The sequence below is a fragment of the Chrysemys picta genome, chromosome 3 (assembly GCF_011386835.1).
Source record: "Chrysemys picta bellii isolate R12L10 chromosome 3, ASM1138683v2, whole genome shotgun sequence".
Classification (NCBI taxonomy): Eukaryota; Metazoa; Chordata; order Testudines; family Emydidae; genus Chrysemys; species Chrysemys picta.
In genome coordinates, this window is record NC_088793.1 from 127,692,586 (window position 1) to 127,713,261 (window position 20,676).

At 40.4% G+C, this 20,676-nt stretch overlaps 1 protein-coding gene across 3 annotated transcripts in view; it reads left to right on the forward strand.

Annotated features, from left to right (window-relative positions):
* The window catches only part of SMOC2 (SPARC related modular calcium binding 2), a 172,093-nt gene extending 151,955 nt beyond the window's left edge, over window positions 1-20,138 (forward strand). Inside the window, exons 10-14 of one of the 3 annotated variants that reach the window (XM_065590457.1) lie at window positions 4,434-4,536; window positions 8,140-8,414; window positions 10,282-10,362; window positions 13,220-13,260; window positions 18,443-20,138. In XM_065590457.1, coding sequence (XP_065446529.1) covers window positions 4,434-4,536; window positions 8,140-8,414; window positions 10,282-10,362; window positions 13,220-13,260; window positions 18,443-18,466 — 524 coding nt within the window. In that variant the 3' untranslated portion in view covers window positions 18,467-20,138. The remainder of the gene's footprint in view (window positions 1-4,433; window positions 4,537-8,139; window positions 8,415-10,281; window positions 10,363-13,219; window positions 13,261-18,442) is intronic. The other 2 variants (XM_065590459.1, XM_065590460.1) reach the window with 2 other exon arrangements.
* Window positions 20,139-20,676: the final 538 nt, after the last annotated feature.

A 20,676-nucleotide genomic window follows, 5' to 3' on the forward strand; every position in this document is an offset into this window, starting at 1 on the left:
AGTGCGCCCCAAAAATAAATAAATAAATAAAGTCAGCCAAACTTTTTCAAGTTTTGCTTTGAATTTTACATGACAATTGAGAAGCTTCTTATATTTCAGTCCCATTCACCTATGCTCTATCCTCAAAATTACATCCCTGAAAAGTCACAGACAGTAGCATCACTAACCTTCAACACCATATAACGCAAGAAAACAGTTTTTCACTCTCTTTACTTTATATTGTATTTTAATGATTCTTCTTTTATTGCATAACCAGAATAATAATAGTGCTAAAATATACTCTCAGCAAACTGCTTTTGCCATTATCAAAAATGTCTTTGTCAAACTTCAACATTTCATCACTTGCAAAAACTAATTCATTGGCTCATCTGTTATTCACATTACCCCTTAATTTTAGTGTATTTAACCATATAAGTAACATAGTAGTCTGTCTAATGAACTTGGACTAACAAAATTAGACATATATATTCCAAGCTCTAAATATTTTGGATTTTAATATATGAGCCCAAAAGATATTTCTTTTACTACCTCTCACTCACTATTCTCTCTGATTTTCTTAAATTAAGACAAAGAAAATTCACATAAAACCCGCAAAACACATATGTTTACTGGAGAGTTGAAATCTACCTCCCAGTCCAGGGTTAGCAGCCCAGCCTGTCTGTGCCATGTGCATGAGATACTGGGGCCACTGGATTTTAAGGCATAGTGGATCTATAGCCCTCCTCTGGCTCACCCCCATCCTATCTCACTGCATCCTTATGCACTGGACCACGTGGGGCTGGCACAGAGACCCTTTCAACAGTGTCCAGCCCACCACTAGTGTGACCCCTCTGCAGGGTTTAAGTGCTGAGAATGACCTTGCCTGGCCCTCTGCACTACAGGTGAACTTCACCAAAAGGGAAGAAGGGTGGGTTTGTGGTTAAGGCATTGAACCAGGGGACACAAATTAGGAGGTGCTCAAATACCACACGGATACAGGTCACACAAAGTTCCTAGACAGACAGGAATTGTCCATTACTTACCTGAACAAAAGCAAACCTCCAATCTTTTATATAAAACTACCAACACTAACAAGCACACTCTGCCGAACTTTGCTCTCTGTTATACTTGTGCAACCCCACTGAAGTCAAGGGGGCTACATAGGTACAAGTGACAAGAGACTTTGGCCTGTTGTTTAAGTCTTGTCACATGGAAAAGCATCTATAATCTTCAAAGGGATTTCAGTAAGTGTCGGGTACTAGCTTCTAGGGACGAGATTTAGCCCTATGTTAATATTAACAAACAAAAGGGAAGTAAAAATCCTCATGCTCAAGTTAAATGCTATCAGACTTCAGACAAATAACTCAAGATACAATTTCCTGGGTTGCTGACACAGCAGGAAGGTTAGTGTGAATACAGAAAATGACTCCTCTCCCTAATTAGCTCTTTTTAACCATTTAGACGTTTTTACAGCAGGGAACAAACACACTTTTCTACTCATTCCTGTAAGTGCGCTGCAAAAGACTTTCTTTTGAGATTGATAATACTCTACTTTAGTTCACTAAGGCTGGTGCTCCACAGAGCTAATTCTAAGGGGAGACATATTTATATAGAGATCTGTATATGTGTGCACACACATGTGTGTATGCATAAATATAAAATAAATTTTGCTTAATTGCTTTTATATTGTTGTGTTTCTAGCTGAAGTGAGGTGTTTGTGTGTTCCTGTCATGTGTGGTATGTATTTGATGGTTCAAGGTTTCTAAGGACTATTCTATATTTGACTGGAGAATGTAATTGTGGGTAAAACTATCCCTAAAGTAAACACTTAATTCTGTGTTACATCTCTGAACTCTTGTCTCCAAGGCCTAACCTTAGAGTGTAATACCATGTGGTTTCAAATTCAGTCCTTAAACAACAAATTATTTATGTAAACTGTCAAACCCACACAATATAGGCAGCAGTACAAAAAGAAATTGAAGCAAGTATACCATAGTAAAAGCCATAAGACCATCATAACAAACTAGCCTTCCCTCGGCATGCAGTCCACTGAGAGTGAATTATTCATTACAATCCAACTAAACATCCCCCTAGCTCTGCCATTTTAGCCACAAGCTTGTGGGAAATTAAAGCACAGCATGAGGCCCCCAGAGAATTATTCTGAGTTGATAACACCTGCAGAGAACAGAGGTTTCACTATGTTGTGATTACCATGTAACTGCCCTCACATCAGCAAAAGTTATAATTGGGAGAAACTGAATATTTGCTCTGTGCTTAAGTGGTGAGGATTTTGTGTGGTTTCAATTCATGTTAAGTAGCAGAGCTATAACTGAGAATGTTTCACAGCAACAAGTTATTTGTTTTAACAGTAAGGTTTTTTTCTTTACAAAGATTACTGTCCAACTGCTCTTGCATTTTTATGAAACACACAATTAGGAACCCCAGTTCATTTTAAGCAAAATTGCCTGTAGCTGGCCTGTAGCTATGAGAGGGTTTTGTTTTGTTTTTTGTTTTTGTAATTTCTTGTGAATTAAGAAATTGATTTATTTCTTGTCTAGCTTTGCCTCACATGAATTGCTAATGTCTGATTTTTGAATTTGTGTGTGTACATTATGTGTGTTTGACAGCTGGATGGACAGCCACTGGAAAACATTCCTAACCATAACCTTTGTTTCTTTGCGATGTGTCAAAGTTGTTAGAAAGTGACATGAAAAAATTGAAATGTAGCTCCTAAATTAACCAATTTGGATATTAAAAATAAACCAGAGAGAGAGAGAGAGAGAGGGGTCAAGTCATCTCAAGCTATTGTTTACCCTGTTAATTTTTCTTCCTTAGTGATTTTATTTTCCATAAGCACTGCCTCAGGTCTCAGATTGTGTTCACTGGAAAGTGGAGAATGACTAAAGCAAAGAGGAACTCTTCTAAGAGAGTCACATTTGGTTTCAGATATGTGCCTTTAGTATAATGCAACTTCCTTCAGTGAATTCCTGTTATATGCATCTTACGTGAATAAAATAGTCCCAGTACCAAGGGGAAATATATAAGACAGGGAATTCATAACTGCATAAATGTATTAGACATAATATGCAGTGGCTTCTGCTGCTGCACACAACAACGAAACAGCTTAACCCATTCTGACTGTGCCACTGCTCAGGGCTAATATAACAGCAGCTCATTTCCTTGTATCAACACAGGACATATTACACAATAACTTGCCATACAAGGTTGAGCTTTTCAGTCGCAGATAATCCCACCTCCTTCTTGAGGGGCCATTGTGAAGTGTAATAAAGTAATGAATCCCAACTGATACACTCATCTTCCTACCCCACAAGCCTTCTACACATTCCCCTCTTCTGCTTTGTGGAAGAACACTGGAGTAACTGGGCCTCCATTAAAGTATTTACCGTTAATATACTAAAGATAGGTTTGAGTTGCAAAATACGGATTTCAGTCCCCTGTCTCCTCCGCAAAGTATGTGGGTATTTGGCTCATGCTGGAGTTTAGTTCAGTCCTTTACAGAGATAGGAGAAAGTATGAAGTTTGGATCAGGATCCCGGGAGTGGGGGAGGGCTGGGGAATGAAACAGGTGGATTGTGTAAGTGAAAAATCAATCTGTCAACAACTGTCAGATTATCAGCTGAATCCCTACGCTCCAGATGCACTGCTTTGAGATTGGATTTTCCAGTGTATTTTTGTCCGGTGAACTATGCACCTGAAGTTCTGAACTGTGCTGTCAATTTATTTTAGAGCATTAGCTCCTTGAGGCAGTGACTTTATTATTATTAAGTAGTATCACAGTAGCACTTTGAGGTCCCAGCCAAGATCAGGGCCCCATTCTGCTAGGTGCTGTAAAGGAGACAGTCTCTCTCCCTGAAGAATTTACAATCTAAATAGATGAAACAGGCAAAAGGTGGGACAAAAGAAGTATTATCCCCATTTCACAAATGGCAAAATGAGGCACAAAGAGATTAACTGCAAACCACAGTGGTGATGATCAACACATTTAAGAATAGCAAAAGATGGCATCTAAAACCAAGGTCATGCTACTTGGCTTGTACCCTGCATTGTCAAACTGTCTGATGGACAAATGTCAAATGACTGTTTTTTTTCACCATATCACACCAACAGAGAACTTATGTTAAAAAATAAAACAAAAAAAAAAAATCTTGAGATAAAAGGGGAAGCATCCAAACCGTGGGGGCTAGATCTGAATCCAGACTCCCCTGACTTCAGAGGTCATTGGATCTGTTTTCTGGGTCTGATCCATCATATAGAGATGGGCCTGAGTCTAGAAATTTGGACCTAGACCAGGATGTGAACTTGCCCAAAGTGTGTGGAGGGCTTAAATATAGTGTTCTGGTTCAGGTCCATCTCTAATAAAGAAATATTTTTGGAGTTACATTATTATGTGGAAAATAAAACACAAGAAAAAGGAAACTCTGTTTCCCTCCTAGGTTGTCCAGGGGCCAAGAAGAATGAGTTCCTGACCAGTGTTCTGGATGCACTCTCCACCGATATGGTCCACGCAGTCTCCGATCCATCATTGTCTTCCAGCAGGTGGGTTTCACTTGGGTGATTGGAAATGGATCTGTAGTGTGTGCCTTTAAAAAGAGTTCTGATTACATTTGGAAATTTAAAAACAAAACAAAACCTTTTAAAAAGCAATTTTATTTCTACCTCCATGAAGTGATAACAGATTCCATTAGAACTGTTAGGGAATGTCTCCTGCAAAAATATCATGGGTTGTATACACAAGGCAGAAACTTAAAGCCTTTGTTGTTGTTGTTGTTTTGGTGTCTGAATTCTCACCAGCAGTACAGCATCAGGTCAATAAGTCACCCCAGTCCTAATTTTTGTTTTCTTACTAAAATTCTTTCCTGGGTGTCTGGCTGGTGAGTCTTGCCCACATGCTCAGGGTTTAGCTGATCGCCATATTTGGGGTCAGGAAGGCATTTTCCTCCAGGGCAGATTGGCAGAGGCCCTGGGGGTTTTTCACCTTCCTCTGCAGTGTGGGGCACCTGTCACTTGCTGGAAGATTCTCTGCACCTTAAAGTCTTTAAACCATGATTTGAGGATTTCAATGGCTCAGACATAGGTTTGATACAGGAGTGGGTGGGTGAGATCCTGTGGCCTGTGTTGTGCAGGAGGTGAGACTAGATGATCATAATGGTCTCTTCTGACCTTAAAGTTTATGATTCTATGATTCACTTGAAGAAAGTGGGCTGTTTTCCTTTCAATTTTGCCTGCTTTCTTCTAAAAATGGATGTCTGCAGATAGAGTAGGCAGGATTTAAATGCCTAAGTACTAACAATCTTCAGGCTTCTGGGTACAAGCTGCATACCTATCTGGAGTCAGGAACAAATTTATAGTATTGCAGTATTCAAACACATTATGGGGATTTTATGCTTTCTTTTAAAATATCCATCATGGGTCACAGCTGGAGTCAAGATACTGGACTGCACTGACTGTCTGATCCAGTAAGCCATTGTGTTTTGATGTTCTTCTCCTTTCCATGGTGGTATCCTTTACCCATTTATTTCTATCTTCAGATTTTCCTTTATCTGCTTTAGACTAAATTAATGGATTAGGATCATATTTTGCTCACCAAAGTCTCTTAAGTAAACTAACCAGTCATGAGATAAGAGGGAAAGTCCTCTCATGGATCGGTAATTGGTTAAAAGATAGGAAACAAAGGGTAGGAATAAATGGTCAGTTTTCATAATGGGAAGTGGTAAATGATTTAGAAATGAGGATTAACTGTGAAGTGGCAAAATTTGTATGCAATACAAAATTACTCAAGACAGTTAAGTCCAAAGCTCTTTATGACGAGTAACAAAGGGATCTCACAAAACTGGGTGACTGGGAAACAAAATGGCAGATGAAATTCAATATTGCTAAGCGCAAAGTAATCCATGTTGGAACAAATAATCTCAACTGTAAATTAAAAAGTGATGTAATCTAAATTAGGTGTTACCACTCAAAAAAGACCTTGGAGTCGCTGTGAATAGTTCCCTGACAACAATGTGCAGTATCAAAAAGCTAACAGAAAGTTAGGAACCATTAGGAAAGGGATAGATTATGAAACAGAAAATATCATAATGCCACTATGTAAATCCATGGTATGCCCACACCTTGAATGCTGTGTGCGGTTCTGGTTATCCAACCTCACAAAAAGATACACCTCTACCCGATATGACGCTGTCCTTGGGAGCCAAAAAATCTTACCACGTTATAGGTGAAACCGCGTTATATCGAACTTGCTTTGATCCGCCGGAGCGCGCAGCCCCGCCCCCCGGAGCTCTGCTTTACTGCATTATATCCAAATTCGTGTTATATCGGGTCGCGTTATATCGGGATAGAGGTGTATTAGAATTGGAAGAGGTACACAGAAGGGCAACACATATGATTAGGGGTATGGAACAGCTTCCATAGGAGAGGAGATTAAAAAGACTGGGACTGTTCATCTTAGAAGAGTGATCACTAAGGGGTGATATGATAGAGGTCTATAAAATCATGAATGGAGTGGAGAAAACAAATAGGAAGAGTTATTTACCCCTTCACGTAACACAAAAACTAGGGGTCACCCAATGTAATTATTAGGCAGAAGGTTTAAAACAAACATAAGGAAGTGTTTCTTCGGAGAATGCAGAGTCAACCTATGAAACTTGTTGCTAAGGGATGTTGTGAAGGCCAAAACTATAACTAGGTTAAAAAAGAAATTTAGATAAGTTCATGGAGTATAGGTCCATCAATGGCTAGTAGCCAAGATGGTCAGGGATGCAACACCATGCTCCTCTGGGTGCCCCTATACTTGTGATTGCCAGAAGCTGGGACTGGACTACAGGGGATGGATCACTTGACATTGCTCTGTTCTTTCTATTCCCTCTGAAGCATCCGGCACTAGCCACTGTCAGAGACAGGATACTGGGCTAGATGGACCATTGGTCTGATCCATCATGGCCGATCTTATGTTATTGGTTATACCCTGGCTACCTCATTGACTTCAATGGAGTGTCCAAAAATGTAACTGAAAGCAGACTCTGACCTTCAGTCTAGAATTTAGCATTCAGCATATTGAAATAGCGATGAGAGTGGGAGATGCTAAAAGAATATACTGGTCAAAAGCAATAAGGTCAGTCAATTAAGCACCTCATTTGAATCTCTGCAATGGAAATTTTTAAATAAGCTATGGGAAGGAAAGCAATAACTTCCATTTCTCTGTGTAGAGTTTGTAAATGAGAAGTTTCAATTCATAAATCTTAGAAGTGGCTTTTATGCCAAGTGGAACACTGGTTCCTTTCTTTTAATACACTGTAATGTCCTGCCATCCATACATCTCATATATGTTTTTCAGCAGAGCAATCATGCTGTGACCATTCCTCTACTCTCTGGAAAAGACAGAGCTATTTCTAAGACACCATGGCTTCTAGCCTCTGGATTCCACAACACACACACTCAATATTTTTCTGTGGTAACCATGTGTCTTCTGTGATTGTATACTTAAATCATAACAGAGACAAGAATTATTAATTCCTGTACTTCCCCTTCTTTATGGCAGGAAGATATTTTAGCATCATCATTTTCCCCAGATAAACAGGAAATTATACATATTTGTCTTTATTCTCATCTGCCTGCCTGCATTTTCTTTCTGATGCTGGCTCCTGTCAGCATCCTTGAATCATGATTGGCTTTGTGTGTATCTGTGCGATGGTGCCCTCTAGTTGCTGCATCACAGAATATAAGCGACGTGCTATTGTTAGCCTCTATGGACAGTCTTCTTTAGTTTAGGTGGCAGAGACTTGGAATTTGCAGCAGAACCAGAATTCCAGTCTCAGCTCCCCAGTGGTAGGGATGTGTGATTTATAATGGTCATATATAAAATGTTTGCACCAATATGAACATTTTTACTGATTCACCATTTAAAAACTTTCAAACCACCAAAAAAATTTAAGTGTGATCACTGTATAATAATGGTATTCATTTGCAGCTCTTGTAAAACCTGGACTCCTCAGGACATCAAGAGTTAGTCACAAATGGTTTTTCAAGTCACCCTACCTCACTAAAATACCCTTATCTACTAATACTAATCTAATGATTCATAAGTAACATAAGAGGACTGTGTGATCAAATGTAAAGCTTAATGTTCTGTTCGCATTGCAGGCTTTCAGAACCTGATCCAAATCATACTCTGGAAGAGAGAGTGGTCCACTGGTATTTCAAACAACTTGATAAAAATTCCAGTGGCGATATTGGCAAAAAGGAAATCAAGCCATTCAAGAGATTCCTGCGAAAAAAGTCAAAGCCCAAAAAATGTGTGAAGAAGTTTGTAGAATACTGTGATGTGAACAATGACAAATCCTTATCAGTTCAAGAATTAATGGGTTGTCTGGGAGTAACAAAAGAAGAAGGTAAAGCAGACACAAAGAAACGCCACAGTAAGAACCTTTTCTAACTATCCTTTTAACTAGATTTTTTTGATCAGGCAGAGATTATGGTTATAGTTGATAGGCCACAGCCTCTGGGAATCCTGCAAAAGGTATAAAAATGGTGATGGCAACTATGACTAGCTAATAGAGGTTCTTTAGTTCAAGTGAAAGGGTTGGTGCTTTTGTATCAGATGGTCAACAGTTCAAGTCCCAACAAAGACAATAGCCTCTCTCTCTGATCACCAAATACTAACCTGTTGAAGTTATTATTGCATGATAGGAAGGCAAAGAGGGCAAGTTAGTACTAGATTCCACTAGAAAGTCACTCCAGCCTAACAACATGTTCTGGCTACGACGAAGATACATTTGCTTGTTCTTTGGTGTCTTGCTATGGAAGGAAGCAAACTATTTCACTTTCTAGTAGCTTCTAGAGCACCACTGAATGGCTCTGAAGAAAGTGTATCCATCCCTCCATTAAGCAGGCAGAATGGTTGCTGGTACACAGAGACTTTGAGAATCGATGGAGAGGGAGTCAAATAATTGAAGATCCTTGGAGCACTGAGGAAATCACCCACAGCTTCCCTGAGAATGCTGGAAAGTGGAAGAGAAAGTCTCTGTTTATACACTTGTTTTATATTATAAGAGGCTGTAATGTAAATGGAGAATAGCTGAACAGTTTGCTTAGTATTTTTAAGAACATAGAAGAGGGACCCCAGTCAAAGACCAGTAAACAAAGCTATCACAAGTGTGATAAGGAAAGAGAGGAACATGCTGATTGGGAAACTTCTGTCAAAAACAAATTGTTCCCCATACAGCTTTTATTCATGACCAGACATTGTAGGTCACAGAAAATAGGGTAACAGTGGTAGATTGCAGTCATAAAGGAAACTGGGTATTAGCAGACAAATGGATTTCATAAAACATATCTAATCCAGTATATTTTCTGTGGGTTGAATAATAATAATACTAAGTACTTTTCACCTATACAGCAGATCTAAAAATCATTGAGCAAAGGTACAGAAGTATCATTATCTCCACCTTACAGAGATTAAAATAGAAAGTTAACAGCTTGGTTAAAGTCAACAGCACGGTTCTCATTTACACTAAGGCTGCTATACATTCCTCTGGCTGTGTACAAAGGTGCAAATGTAACAATTTATCCATTTACATCTATTTTAAGGTCCCATTGCACTACCAGGCAGTGCACAGAGGTCTTAGTTTAAATGAGGACCAGGCCCTAAGGCCAGGTCTCCATTACTGACCTATATCAATATAACTGTGTCATTCAGGGTGAAAAATCCACCCCCCTGGGTGATGTAGTTATACTGACCTAGCCCCGTGAAGACAGGTATGTCGGCAGGAGAGATTCTCCCATCGACATAGCTATTGCCTCTCGGGCAGGTGAACTAACTAATTGACAGGAGAAGCTCTCCCAAGTATAGGAGTGTCTTCACTAAAGTGCTACAGCTGCATCAGTGCAGCTACGCCGCTGCAGTGCTGTATGTGAAGACAAGCCCTAAGTGATTTGACCAAGGACACGCAGCAAGTCAGCGACAGGACTTGGTCTAAAACCCAGTTTTCCTTACTCAGTCTCCTATGCTCTGCCCAATGGATTTTGGTTGCTGGAAACTGCTGGTTTTCTGTCAAATCAAAAATGTCAAAGAAAATTTGACAAAAAAAAAAAAAAAAGCCACTGAATTTTTTTTACGAGGTGATTCTTCTCTCACTTACTCCAGTGTAAAATGGGAATGACTTCACTGAAGACAGAGTTACACTGGTGTAAGAGAAGGGAATTAGGCCTGATGTGTACAGATGATTCCACAATCTTGAATGGGTGCTACACTTGCCACATGGACACCATTTCTTCTATCAACAGATATAAAACTAGAGGATCACAATTCCTACCTTGGTTCCCCTTGGCTCCAGCAGGAAGCAAGTTCCAGCAGCCATTTACAGGGTACATGTTTCTCCCCCCATTGCACCAGCTCACTCTGCTGGCCAGCATGTTAGGAGTCAAAACTAAGGTTCCATCTACTCTGTACCCCCCCTCCACCTACTTACTTCCAATGGCAGGGGGAATTGAGACTCCATGAAGCCTGCTTTCCTCCCTGCATTCAGATTAGCAATCTGGATATATGTGTAAGCGGGGGAATGGTCCTGCTACTGTGGGGAACTTTCCTGGCTTCTGCACTACCCCGGTGAAGTGGGCTAGCAAAAGGATCTGAGTCCTTGCTCCCACTTCCTTTACCCAGAGGCCTCCCTGCCCTTGAGGACTCCCCTTCCACTCTCCTGTCTGGCAGAGTCCTTGTAAAACCCAACAAGGCTGGGCCCAGGATTCCTGGGGGACTCGACCACCAACCCTGCTATGGTCACCCAGGACAGGGGCTAGGGTGTCCCCATTCCGGGGTACTTTCTCTGCACTAGGCACCTCCCTGACCCACTGATCATTTCATACAATTTAAAGCAAATACAAGTTGTTTAATTAACAATTAATTTTAAAAAAGAATAAGGAAAAATGGGAAAGGTTAAAGGAAAACACATCACCCCACTCTGTGGCAGGGAACATCACAAACAGTGTCTCTGGAACGTCAGGGCAGTTCACAGTCTGTTCCTTGTAGGTCCCAGGCCTCCTTCTCAGGCCCTGGCTGTGCTGCAGAGACGCTGTAGGTTGGACACTTGCTCTGGCGGTGGCCACAAACTCTCAGGTTCTAGGTGGCAGGGCCCTTTTTCCCAGCGTCGCCCCTGCCCAGTCGGGGTTATGATCCCCCTCCAAGTCTGGCCTGCAGAGCCTCTTGGCTGAGGCATCTTCCTGCGCTGGGCCCACTGCCCAGGGTCCCCCTCACTCTCCCCAGCTGCTCACCGCACCCAGCTTCAGACTGCTCCAGCCCCAGCTCCAGCTCCACACTGCCTCAGCCCGGCTGCTGCTGCTCCTCTGCCTTCAGCTCCCTGGGCTGCTTCTCTGGCCCCTCTGGCTCTGGTTGCTACAGCTCGCCTCCCAGGGCAGGTCTGCTCTCTCTGGGCTGTGCTCTGGCTTTGGGGCTGCAGCTCTGCGTCCAGCAACTTGGCTCGGGCCCCTGCTCTCTCCTTAGCTCGGCCCCACTCTGTTTGACTCAGGCCATTCCAGTTCACACAGAGGACGGGACCCCCCTGGCTTCCTGACTCCCTGATTAGCCTGCCCGCCCTGTCAATCAGGCTGATCTGGAGCATTGGCCTCTCCCCATTGTTCCTGGGGACTGTCAGGCTCCTGATTTGCCATCGACCCTTCCCCTTTTAGTGCTGGGAGCTAGCCAACCAAAACACCCCCACTGAATGTTAGTAAGGGGGCAACAGTCCCCTTACGTATGCTTCTGCATAGCCTCTTACGGGCAAGTGACAAAATTCCCCTTTATAAATTAAATCATAATGATCCCTGCTGGGTGATGGGGCAAACACTGTGGGGTAGTGTTTAAAAATAAAAGGAAACGCCTCCAGACAGCCATCCGTTTTCCATGTTCTTTGTTCTTGAGGGAGATTAGAATAAAATGCAGAGCAATAAATAAATGAGTTTGAGATGTCCAACATTAATTGAATAGATGACAACACTCACTAAACAAATGTCAGATATTTACTGGGAAGGAATCCAGTTATTCAGCTTTCAAGTCACTCCAATAAAGAGGCAGCTTTGTTATTAGGAGGGGAAAGAAGAAAATGCACTTTTTAGTGAGATGCTTGAAATGGAGGATCTCAGTTATGAAAAAATATTGTTATTTTGCTCCTAAGAATGACATTTCATAATGGGGGCTTCCTGTTCTCTAGGATGCTCTTATTTTTGCCATAAGCAATACAAGTGAAAATATACTAGGCAAACCAAAGGGAAAACATTTTCATGTAACCTTATTGAACTAGCCTAATGGAAGTTCATTAATCTAATCTCCATATATCTGGAACTAAATGTAACCTTATCACTAATCATAGTATCACAGACAAGAGAAAAAGTCACCACATATGCTGTTGTTTAAAGAACACTAGATGACTTGTCCAAGGTCGCATGGAGTTGATGTAACAATGGGATTAGTAATCAGGTGTCCCCTGCTGCTGTCACCACATTGCCCCTCTGTCAAAGTCCATCTTAATAGAAAATTAGTGATCAAGTCTGTCTTGTAGGCAAAGCAACCATCTAGCCTCATGGAAAGTTTGTGATGCAGAGCATTTCATTAATGATTGCTCATTGCTTATAAATACCCAGAACCATGGCCCATTTCCAGCAGTTCCTATCAGTTAAAACCAATGATTCTACACAGGTTTTCTAGGGTCTCTGAGGAGATGCTGCCCTCCACCCCCTTTGTCTGTGTTACTGGGTATTTTCATAGTGCTGCCAGTTTAGATAAGACATTCCACTGCATTTTGGTTTCGCCAGTGGGCCCTGTTCTTGTATTCCAATTGTGCCCTTGGAGTGGACAAGAAATGCAGATTTGGTCTAGATGCTTCAAAGGCAGCAAGCATCATGGATACAATATTTTACACTGTGGTGACTTTTCTTTGATCAAATTGACATTGCTGTACACTGTAGGCAGACGGCACAGAAAAATCTCCATTCCACTTCAGCTGCATTCTCCAGCCCTTATAGAGCAACCACTGCAATATTCTGCAGTAACGTGCAACACACTGCTGATCACAATATTACTGTCGTGGTTTTAACTGGAAAGCACATTAGGGTGTTATTTCTGTAATAGGGGAACATCGTTTATCCACTAACAATAAGAAAAATGTACTAGTATTGCACAGAAACAACATGCAAGCTGTTCTCATGACTTTTTTCCCCTCTCTTCTACCAGCCCCCAAAAATAATCCTGAAAGCACTTCCTCCAACAGGCAGGTAAGTACTGGACAGAGCCCTTTCCATACTGTATTTTTCAGTTATTATCGTTTCAGCCTTAAGGCTACACATACTAACCAGGGTCATCGGACACTGTGACCTGGGTGGAAGGATTCCCCATGGAACTGTTCAGCAAACAGCCTGTTTATTCAGACTGGTTGAAATTCTCACTTGTGCAGGGGGCCCACACAAAGCCTGTGCACCTCTTAACCCCCATGTAGGGCTCATCTTCACTAGTGCAAAGATGTGTTTTTAACCCACCTAGAGTAGCCCCAGCAGTTGTAGTTTTAACACATTTGCTGATTGAGGTAAACCTTAGTTGGCAATCTAGGGTTTACCTTGACTAGCTGACACATTAGAACTACAATTTTCCTTATCTTCAGTAGGATTATGACAAATGCCAAGAAAACTCTTTTTTCCTAGAGAAGACAAGACCGGTCAGGGTATTAATAGGGCCTAGGTTTCTATTGTTATTTATTAGAGTCAGTGTGCTTGGTGCTGTGCAGGACACAGTTATAGACTCCCTACCCAGGAGACATTACAGTCAAAACAAGACAGACATTGAACAGATAGGATGCACTGGGAAGGCCAGGGGAGGGAATTGAAGGTTGCTATTTTGACATGGATTTATATTTATACATAATTTTAAATTAACAATTCACTTTTGGAGGGCATCATGGATAGAGCTGCCAGTTACTTTTATATTCACCCACGAAAGCTTATGCTCCAATACTTCTGTTAGTCTATAAGGTGCCACAGGACTCTTTGTCACTTTTTATATCAGGCATACCATAAGACAGTTGCCATGTAACCATTTTTAATGTACACGAGACAGAAGCAGGTGATGAATTGGCTTTTAAATGACTAATGAAAATACATTATTTAAAGTAACAATCCAGGGGATTAAGCAGCAGCATTAAACCAGATAGAATGATCATAATTATGGTTAATTAAACACCACATCCTATCTATTGGAGAGCTAAATTTGTCAAAAAACCAACAAATATAGGGTGAAATTGCTATAGCATTTCCCAAAGCTAAGGCAAAGCTCTTTGATTGCTACTAGACAATTTATTTATTTATTTTATCTCCTGATTTGTTTAATGTTAGATGCACGCTTCCTAAGGCAAGCTCTGCATTTGTTGTGGGTTTTACCAGAGCTCTCCTACACACGCCTTTGATGGAATGTAAAACGTTCTCACAGCTACAGAGATATAATAAATTTCCCTTAGTTTAAACAAATGTTCATAGTCTTAACTTTTCAAATCCTGCCCGCAAATCACTTACACTTTAAACAGGGCAGCCTGAAAACAATGACTATGGCGGAACTCAAAAAACGTTCAAAGGGTTATTTTAATTACATAATAGCAAATATTGGCACATGTGTGTAACGCTCAAAGCATAATGTGCCCCCCTCTTCCCTTTTCCTGTAATCTGATTCTAACATGTAGCATCTATAATGAAAGAGCCCTACTGTTTCTATTTTTTTTTTAAATCTTTACATATTTTTGCTGACTCAGAATCCATTAATTTAAAAGCTATTGGAGAGAAATGATAGCCTTGAATCTTAAAAGGTTGGCTGTGCAAGCCATCTGTTGGCAGTCACACACTATAACAATGCAAAGCTACAAATGCCCCTCATATGCAAAAGGTGGCTTTCATCACAAAAGCTTGCACTTGAAAGGAAGCCATTGGAAATTAAAAAGAACAGGAGTACTTGTGGCACCTTAGAGACTAACAAATTTATTAGAGCATAAGCTTTCGTGGGCTACAACCCACTTCTTCAGATGCATCAGTGGGTTGTAGCCCACGAAAGCTTATGCTCTAATAAATTTGTTAGTCTCCAAGGTGCCACAAGTACTCCTGTTCTTTTTGAGGATACAGACTAACACAGCTGCTACCCTGAAAATTGGAAATTAAGTAATCTGTTAGGAGCTACTCAGAAGAAACCACCTGCCTAAAACAGAATGGTCAAATCAGCCACTTTGAAGATAGGCAATTGAACAAGAATCATCATGGGAAGGACCACATCATTTTCCTTAGTAATTCTTTTTTTTTATTGGAAGAGTGAACAAAGCATTACCCCATATTCAGTAACACAGATTGTGTGAATATATGGATACAGGCACATACACCAAAGTTGATATAGTCTCATGTGTGACTTTTCAATCTGAAATAAAATAATAGAGTTCAAAGAATTAGGTTAGTAGTCACATGTCACTTGCTTTACTCAGCTTCCTGCTACACATCACACCCGTCCCCCCACACACACACGGCAAATATTCTGGGGTGTATTAACAGGGATGTCATATGTAAGAGATGTGGTAACTGACCTGTTCTACTTGGCACTGATGAGGCCTCTTTGGAGTATTGTGTCCAATTTTGAACAAAAAATTATATGGATAAACTAGAGAGAGTCCAGAACAGAGCAATAAAAATGATTTTAAAAAACGGGGGAGGGATAGCTCAGTGGCTTGAGCATTGGCCTGCTAAACCCAAGGTTATGAGTTTAATCCTTGAGGGGGCCATTTAGGGACCTGGGGCAAAAATCTGTTTGGGGATTGATCCTGCTTTGAGCAGGGAGTTGGACTAGAAGACCTCCTAAGGTCCCTTCCAACCCTGATTTAAAAAAAAAAAAAAACTCAAAAAAGATATACTGGCACTAGAAAAGGTTCAGAAAAGGGCAACTAAAATGATTAGGGGTTTGGAATGGGTCCCATATGAGGAGAGATTAAAGAGGCTAGGACTCTTCAGCTTGGAAAAGAGGAGACTAAGGGGGGATATGATGGAGGTATATAAAATCATGAGTGATGTGGAGAAAGTGGATACGGAAAAGTTATTTACTTATTCCCATAATACAGGAACTAGGGGTCACCAAATGAAATTAATAGGCAGCAGGTTTAAAACAAATACAAGGAAGTTCTTCACGCAGCGCACAGTCAACTTGTGGTACTCCTTATCGGAGGAGGTTGTGAAGGCTAGGACTATAACAGCGTTTAAAAGAGAACTGGATAAATTCATGGTGGTTAAGTCCATTAATGGCTATTAGCCAGGATGGGTAAGGAATGGTGTCCCTAGCCTCTGTTTGTCAGAGGATGGAGATGGATGGCAGGAGAGAGATCACGTGATCGTTGCCTGTTAGTTCCACTCCCTATGGGGCACCTGGCATTGGCCACTGTCAGTAGACAGGATACTGGGCTAGATGGACCTTTGGTCTGACCCGGTATGGCCGTTTTTATGTTTATGTTCTTATTGAAGGTTTAGAAAACCCAACCTATGAGGAAAGGCTAAAAAAACCCTAGATATGTTTAGTCTTGGGAAAAGAAGACTGAGTGCGGACCTAATAACAATCTTCAAATATGTTAAGGGCTGTTATAATGAGGACCATGATCAATTGTTCTCCATGTCCATCCACTGAGGATAAGAGAAGTAGTAATGGGCTTAATCTGCAGCAAGGGAGATTTAGGTTAGAGATTAGGAAAAAACTTTCCAACTGTAAAGGTAATTAAGCACTGGATATTCTACAAACACCCGTCAAAGATGGTTTAGATATACTTGGTCCTGCCCCATCACAAAGGACTGGACTAGATGTGGGTCTTAGGTCCCTTCCAGCTCTACATTTCTATGAATCTATATCAGTTAGAGCCATATTGGGAAAATATAAAAATTATAAGGCCACATTTTCTTAGAAAGGACACATGCAGCCTAGAGTAACGTGCAGTGAAACTACAACTGGTACATACGGCATCTGCCAGTGGTCTCTTTCCTACGCGGCACATGCCATAGAAAGCATATTACAGGGTTCTGCAACTTGCATAGATGGGAAGATTAATTTCCAGTTTGTAGTCCTGATTTACTAAACTCTTAATGAGCTAGGCTCACACTATCTCAGAAAGCACGTCTTCTTACAGTGTGAAGTTCACTGATCCGTAAAGCTTAGAGAAGAAACTTAACACCATAGCTGTAGAAAAGGCAGCTCAATATCATAGATACAAACAAATACAAGCAAACAACCAAGACAAGCTCCTAAGAAAGAAACCCAACAGCTCTCTCATTCCCAACTCGTGCTGCACTTGCTCAGAAAGGAGTCCTGAAGAACTCTTTGTGAGAAAACCAGAACCCCCTTAAACATACAGTATCCATATAAGACCCAGGTTATCCCACCATGATAGCTGTTATTATCTAGAGCAATGGTTCCCAAACTGGGGTTCGCGAAACGTTACAGGGGGTTCTAGAGAAAAAATTCCCTAATGGCGGCCAGAGGTGTCCCTAAGAACCCCGGGCAGCACGGGGTCAGCAGCCCAGAGCCCCTAGACTTCCAGGAGCTAAGCAGATCAAAGCAAGCACATCTATCACACTGAGGAGATTTAAACGTCAAGACTCCTTATAAGAAATGGAAAAGGGAGGTGGATATTTTTTGCTGTTATTAAAATTAAATAGGCAGCTAGTGTTGTTTTTAAAAGTATTATGAAGAACAAATTTAAGCTTTGTTGTAACATGTGTCGTTTGCCTGGACTGCTCAAGACCTGAATGCTTGTGTAGCAGGAACTCTGAGTTGGCTTCTTAAATACCTTCATGCTGTTTCACTCCTTGATGAAACATAAGATCCTTGTCTTATAACAGGCTTATTCAAAGCGATACAAGCTACGAAAGTGAGATCTTGGAAGAGTGTTGCCGTTTTCATAATGTAATACAAATACTGTAATGATAAATAATTAATAATAAATAGTGTGTAATAAGCATGTCATAAAAACAAATTTTATATTTTCAAGATCACTGCTTTTATAATTTATACTCAAATAAAGGAGAAAATCCCTGGAAATATTCATTTTTAGGAGGAGGTTTGCAAGACTTGACATTTTAGTGAAAGGGGATCACAGGTTGTTAAAGTTTGGAAACCACTGATCTAGAGCTTTGTGTATTGCAGAACCCAAGGATGCCATAGGTAGAAGGTTGTAAAGATGTTGCTTTTGTCAATCTACATGGACAGCAAAATAGATTAATTCTTTGGGGGGGCAAGGTTTGTTTTTTATGTGTTTGTACAACATCCAGCCCAATGGGGCCATTAACTTGACTGGGGACTATGGACAGCACTGGAATATAAATAATAAGTGTTGGTATGTGTATTAAGTTACCTGCAGGCATCACTAATCATATAACCTTTTAAAAAATATCTTTTCAGCAAAGCTCTAAGAAGCAAGGATGAACAGCTTACATATTCAAGCCAGATCTCTTTGACATGTGGGAGATTTCCTCACCAAAAGGCAATAAAAAACAACAACCATAGTATTTGCACTTTGTACTTTAAAATGTAAATTCACTTGTAGAAATGAGATATTTAAACAGACTGTTTTTTTAATCTGTGAAAATGTAACAGCTAGTTTGAAAAATTATCACATACAATGTATGTGCCTTCTTTTGTCGTATGAAATCTGTACGTGTTGGAGATGTAAAAGTTTGCATTTAAACATTTTTTTTAAGCAGCTTTCTTGCAAACATTAATATAGAAACCTGACTCTAGGTATCTTGGTTTCAATAGTATGCCTTGTTTTTCCTTACCAATACAGTCATTTAAACATAGTTATGCTGAAAAACTGCTTAAGATCTACTGTATTTACAATTTTGTCCAAGCAGTGTTGGAGATTTTATGTTTCCAAGTCCAAGGGAAGTGTGAAAATTGCTGTTGACTCATTTTTGCAGCCTCTAAGTGAATGGATATTTCCCCGCTGGTGACATTTTGTTTTTAATATTTTGCTTTCCAAAGATAATGCAATGAGAATGCAACCACTAAAAGATTCCAACAGCTATTCTATGGTTAGGGCTCTTGTAGAAAAATGTATTATATCCATTTGAGGTGCCTTCCATTATAAATTTGACTAAGGTTTTTGTTTGTTTGTTTTTGGGTGCATGTGAGGGTGTGTGTATGGGGAGGGAGTATGCCCTTTTGCCTGAATTAGTCATGCAACTAACTGAAAAGCAATATCACTCAAGTTAGCCTCTGTCAAGCCCTAGAGCATGTTCCTGCAGTCAGCATAAGGCAGCAAAGGGTCACAGTTGTTCAGTATTGTAAATCTAATTATGAAGAGACAAAGAAGGCTAAACAGACTTGTCTGTCTTTTGTTTTCCCTACACCTGGCTGAGCCCCCATCCGTTCCTGAGGGTGCCGCAGGGTCCATGAGACGGTAAAGCTATCACAGAACAAATTATGAATAGTTGCCGTAAGGAGGTGTAGCCAGAAAAACCCCTGCCTTGGGCATTCTCCTTGCTCCCTGGGAGAAGTTCCTACAAGTTTTCATACCTTTTCTGTCATGTTTTCCCCTCTCTCTCTCTTTTCTTTCTTTCTTTTGGAGTGCCTCAAGGGAACAGGAACTTGCAGATGTGAACTAGAATGAAACTTGAAAAAAGGTTCAGACCTTGAAAATGAATTATAAGTAATTGAATTGATCAATGCAGTGATAAATGGACTGCTGGCATCTAAAAACCATAATATGGAGGGGTGGGCACATTGCAATGAGCAGCAGTTTTATTCCATGTTGTTAAAATAAGTTGTGTGGGACCTGCCTTGGGAGCAATATGTAGATTAGCTAGTCAGAAGGATGACCTGGCTCAAACTCACATATGAAAAATCTTTGTTACGGAAACAAATGTTTCATTTAAATTCCACATGTGAATATATGCTGAAATATTGCTACGAGACTGTGCATACATTGGAATTGTTAAAAAAAGAACGTGCTAAGGTGTTTGGGGGTTTTTTGGGGGAGGGGGCAAATGTGTGTTTTCTTTGTAAAAGCATTTTTTATTCAAAATTTGATATCCTTTTATAATGCTAAATTTTGAATTTAATCTTTTTTTAGATTAAAGCTTAGTATGCTATCAAACCTGTTCTGGTTGTTTTTCTTCTATGACATGAATAGCCTCTAAGAGACAACAGAGGCTAATGAAGTAAATCATTTCCAATCTTTCCTCCAAACCCACTTCTTTTCCAGCAATGACCCACACTCTGTACCTACCAATCAAAGTTCTTAGACGGCCCCCATCTCTCTGGTTTCCATACACCTCATGAGGCAGCTTAATAGGAACATTTAATAAATTAACATAAATATAGAACACACACAATGATGTTTGGTGTGGCTGCAATCAATCACTGGACATTTTACCATTTCAACCACCTTTTGTTCCTGGGTTCCTTGCAGACTGTCATCTCGCCCTATATGAATTCATGTCTTTTCTACATTGTAAATTCTTCAAGATAGAAACTTTGGGTTAGATTCTCAGCTTGTCTATAAAATGCACAGCTGAGGTGGTGTATAAGTAAAAATGATAGGCTCAATTCTAGAAGGTGTTAAGTACTCAACACCTCTCAAGAAAGCGCAGCAAGACTGGGCCCAATGTGATTAACAATAGCATTTGTAAGTA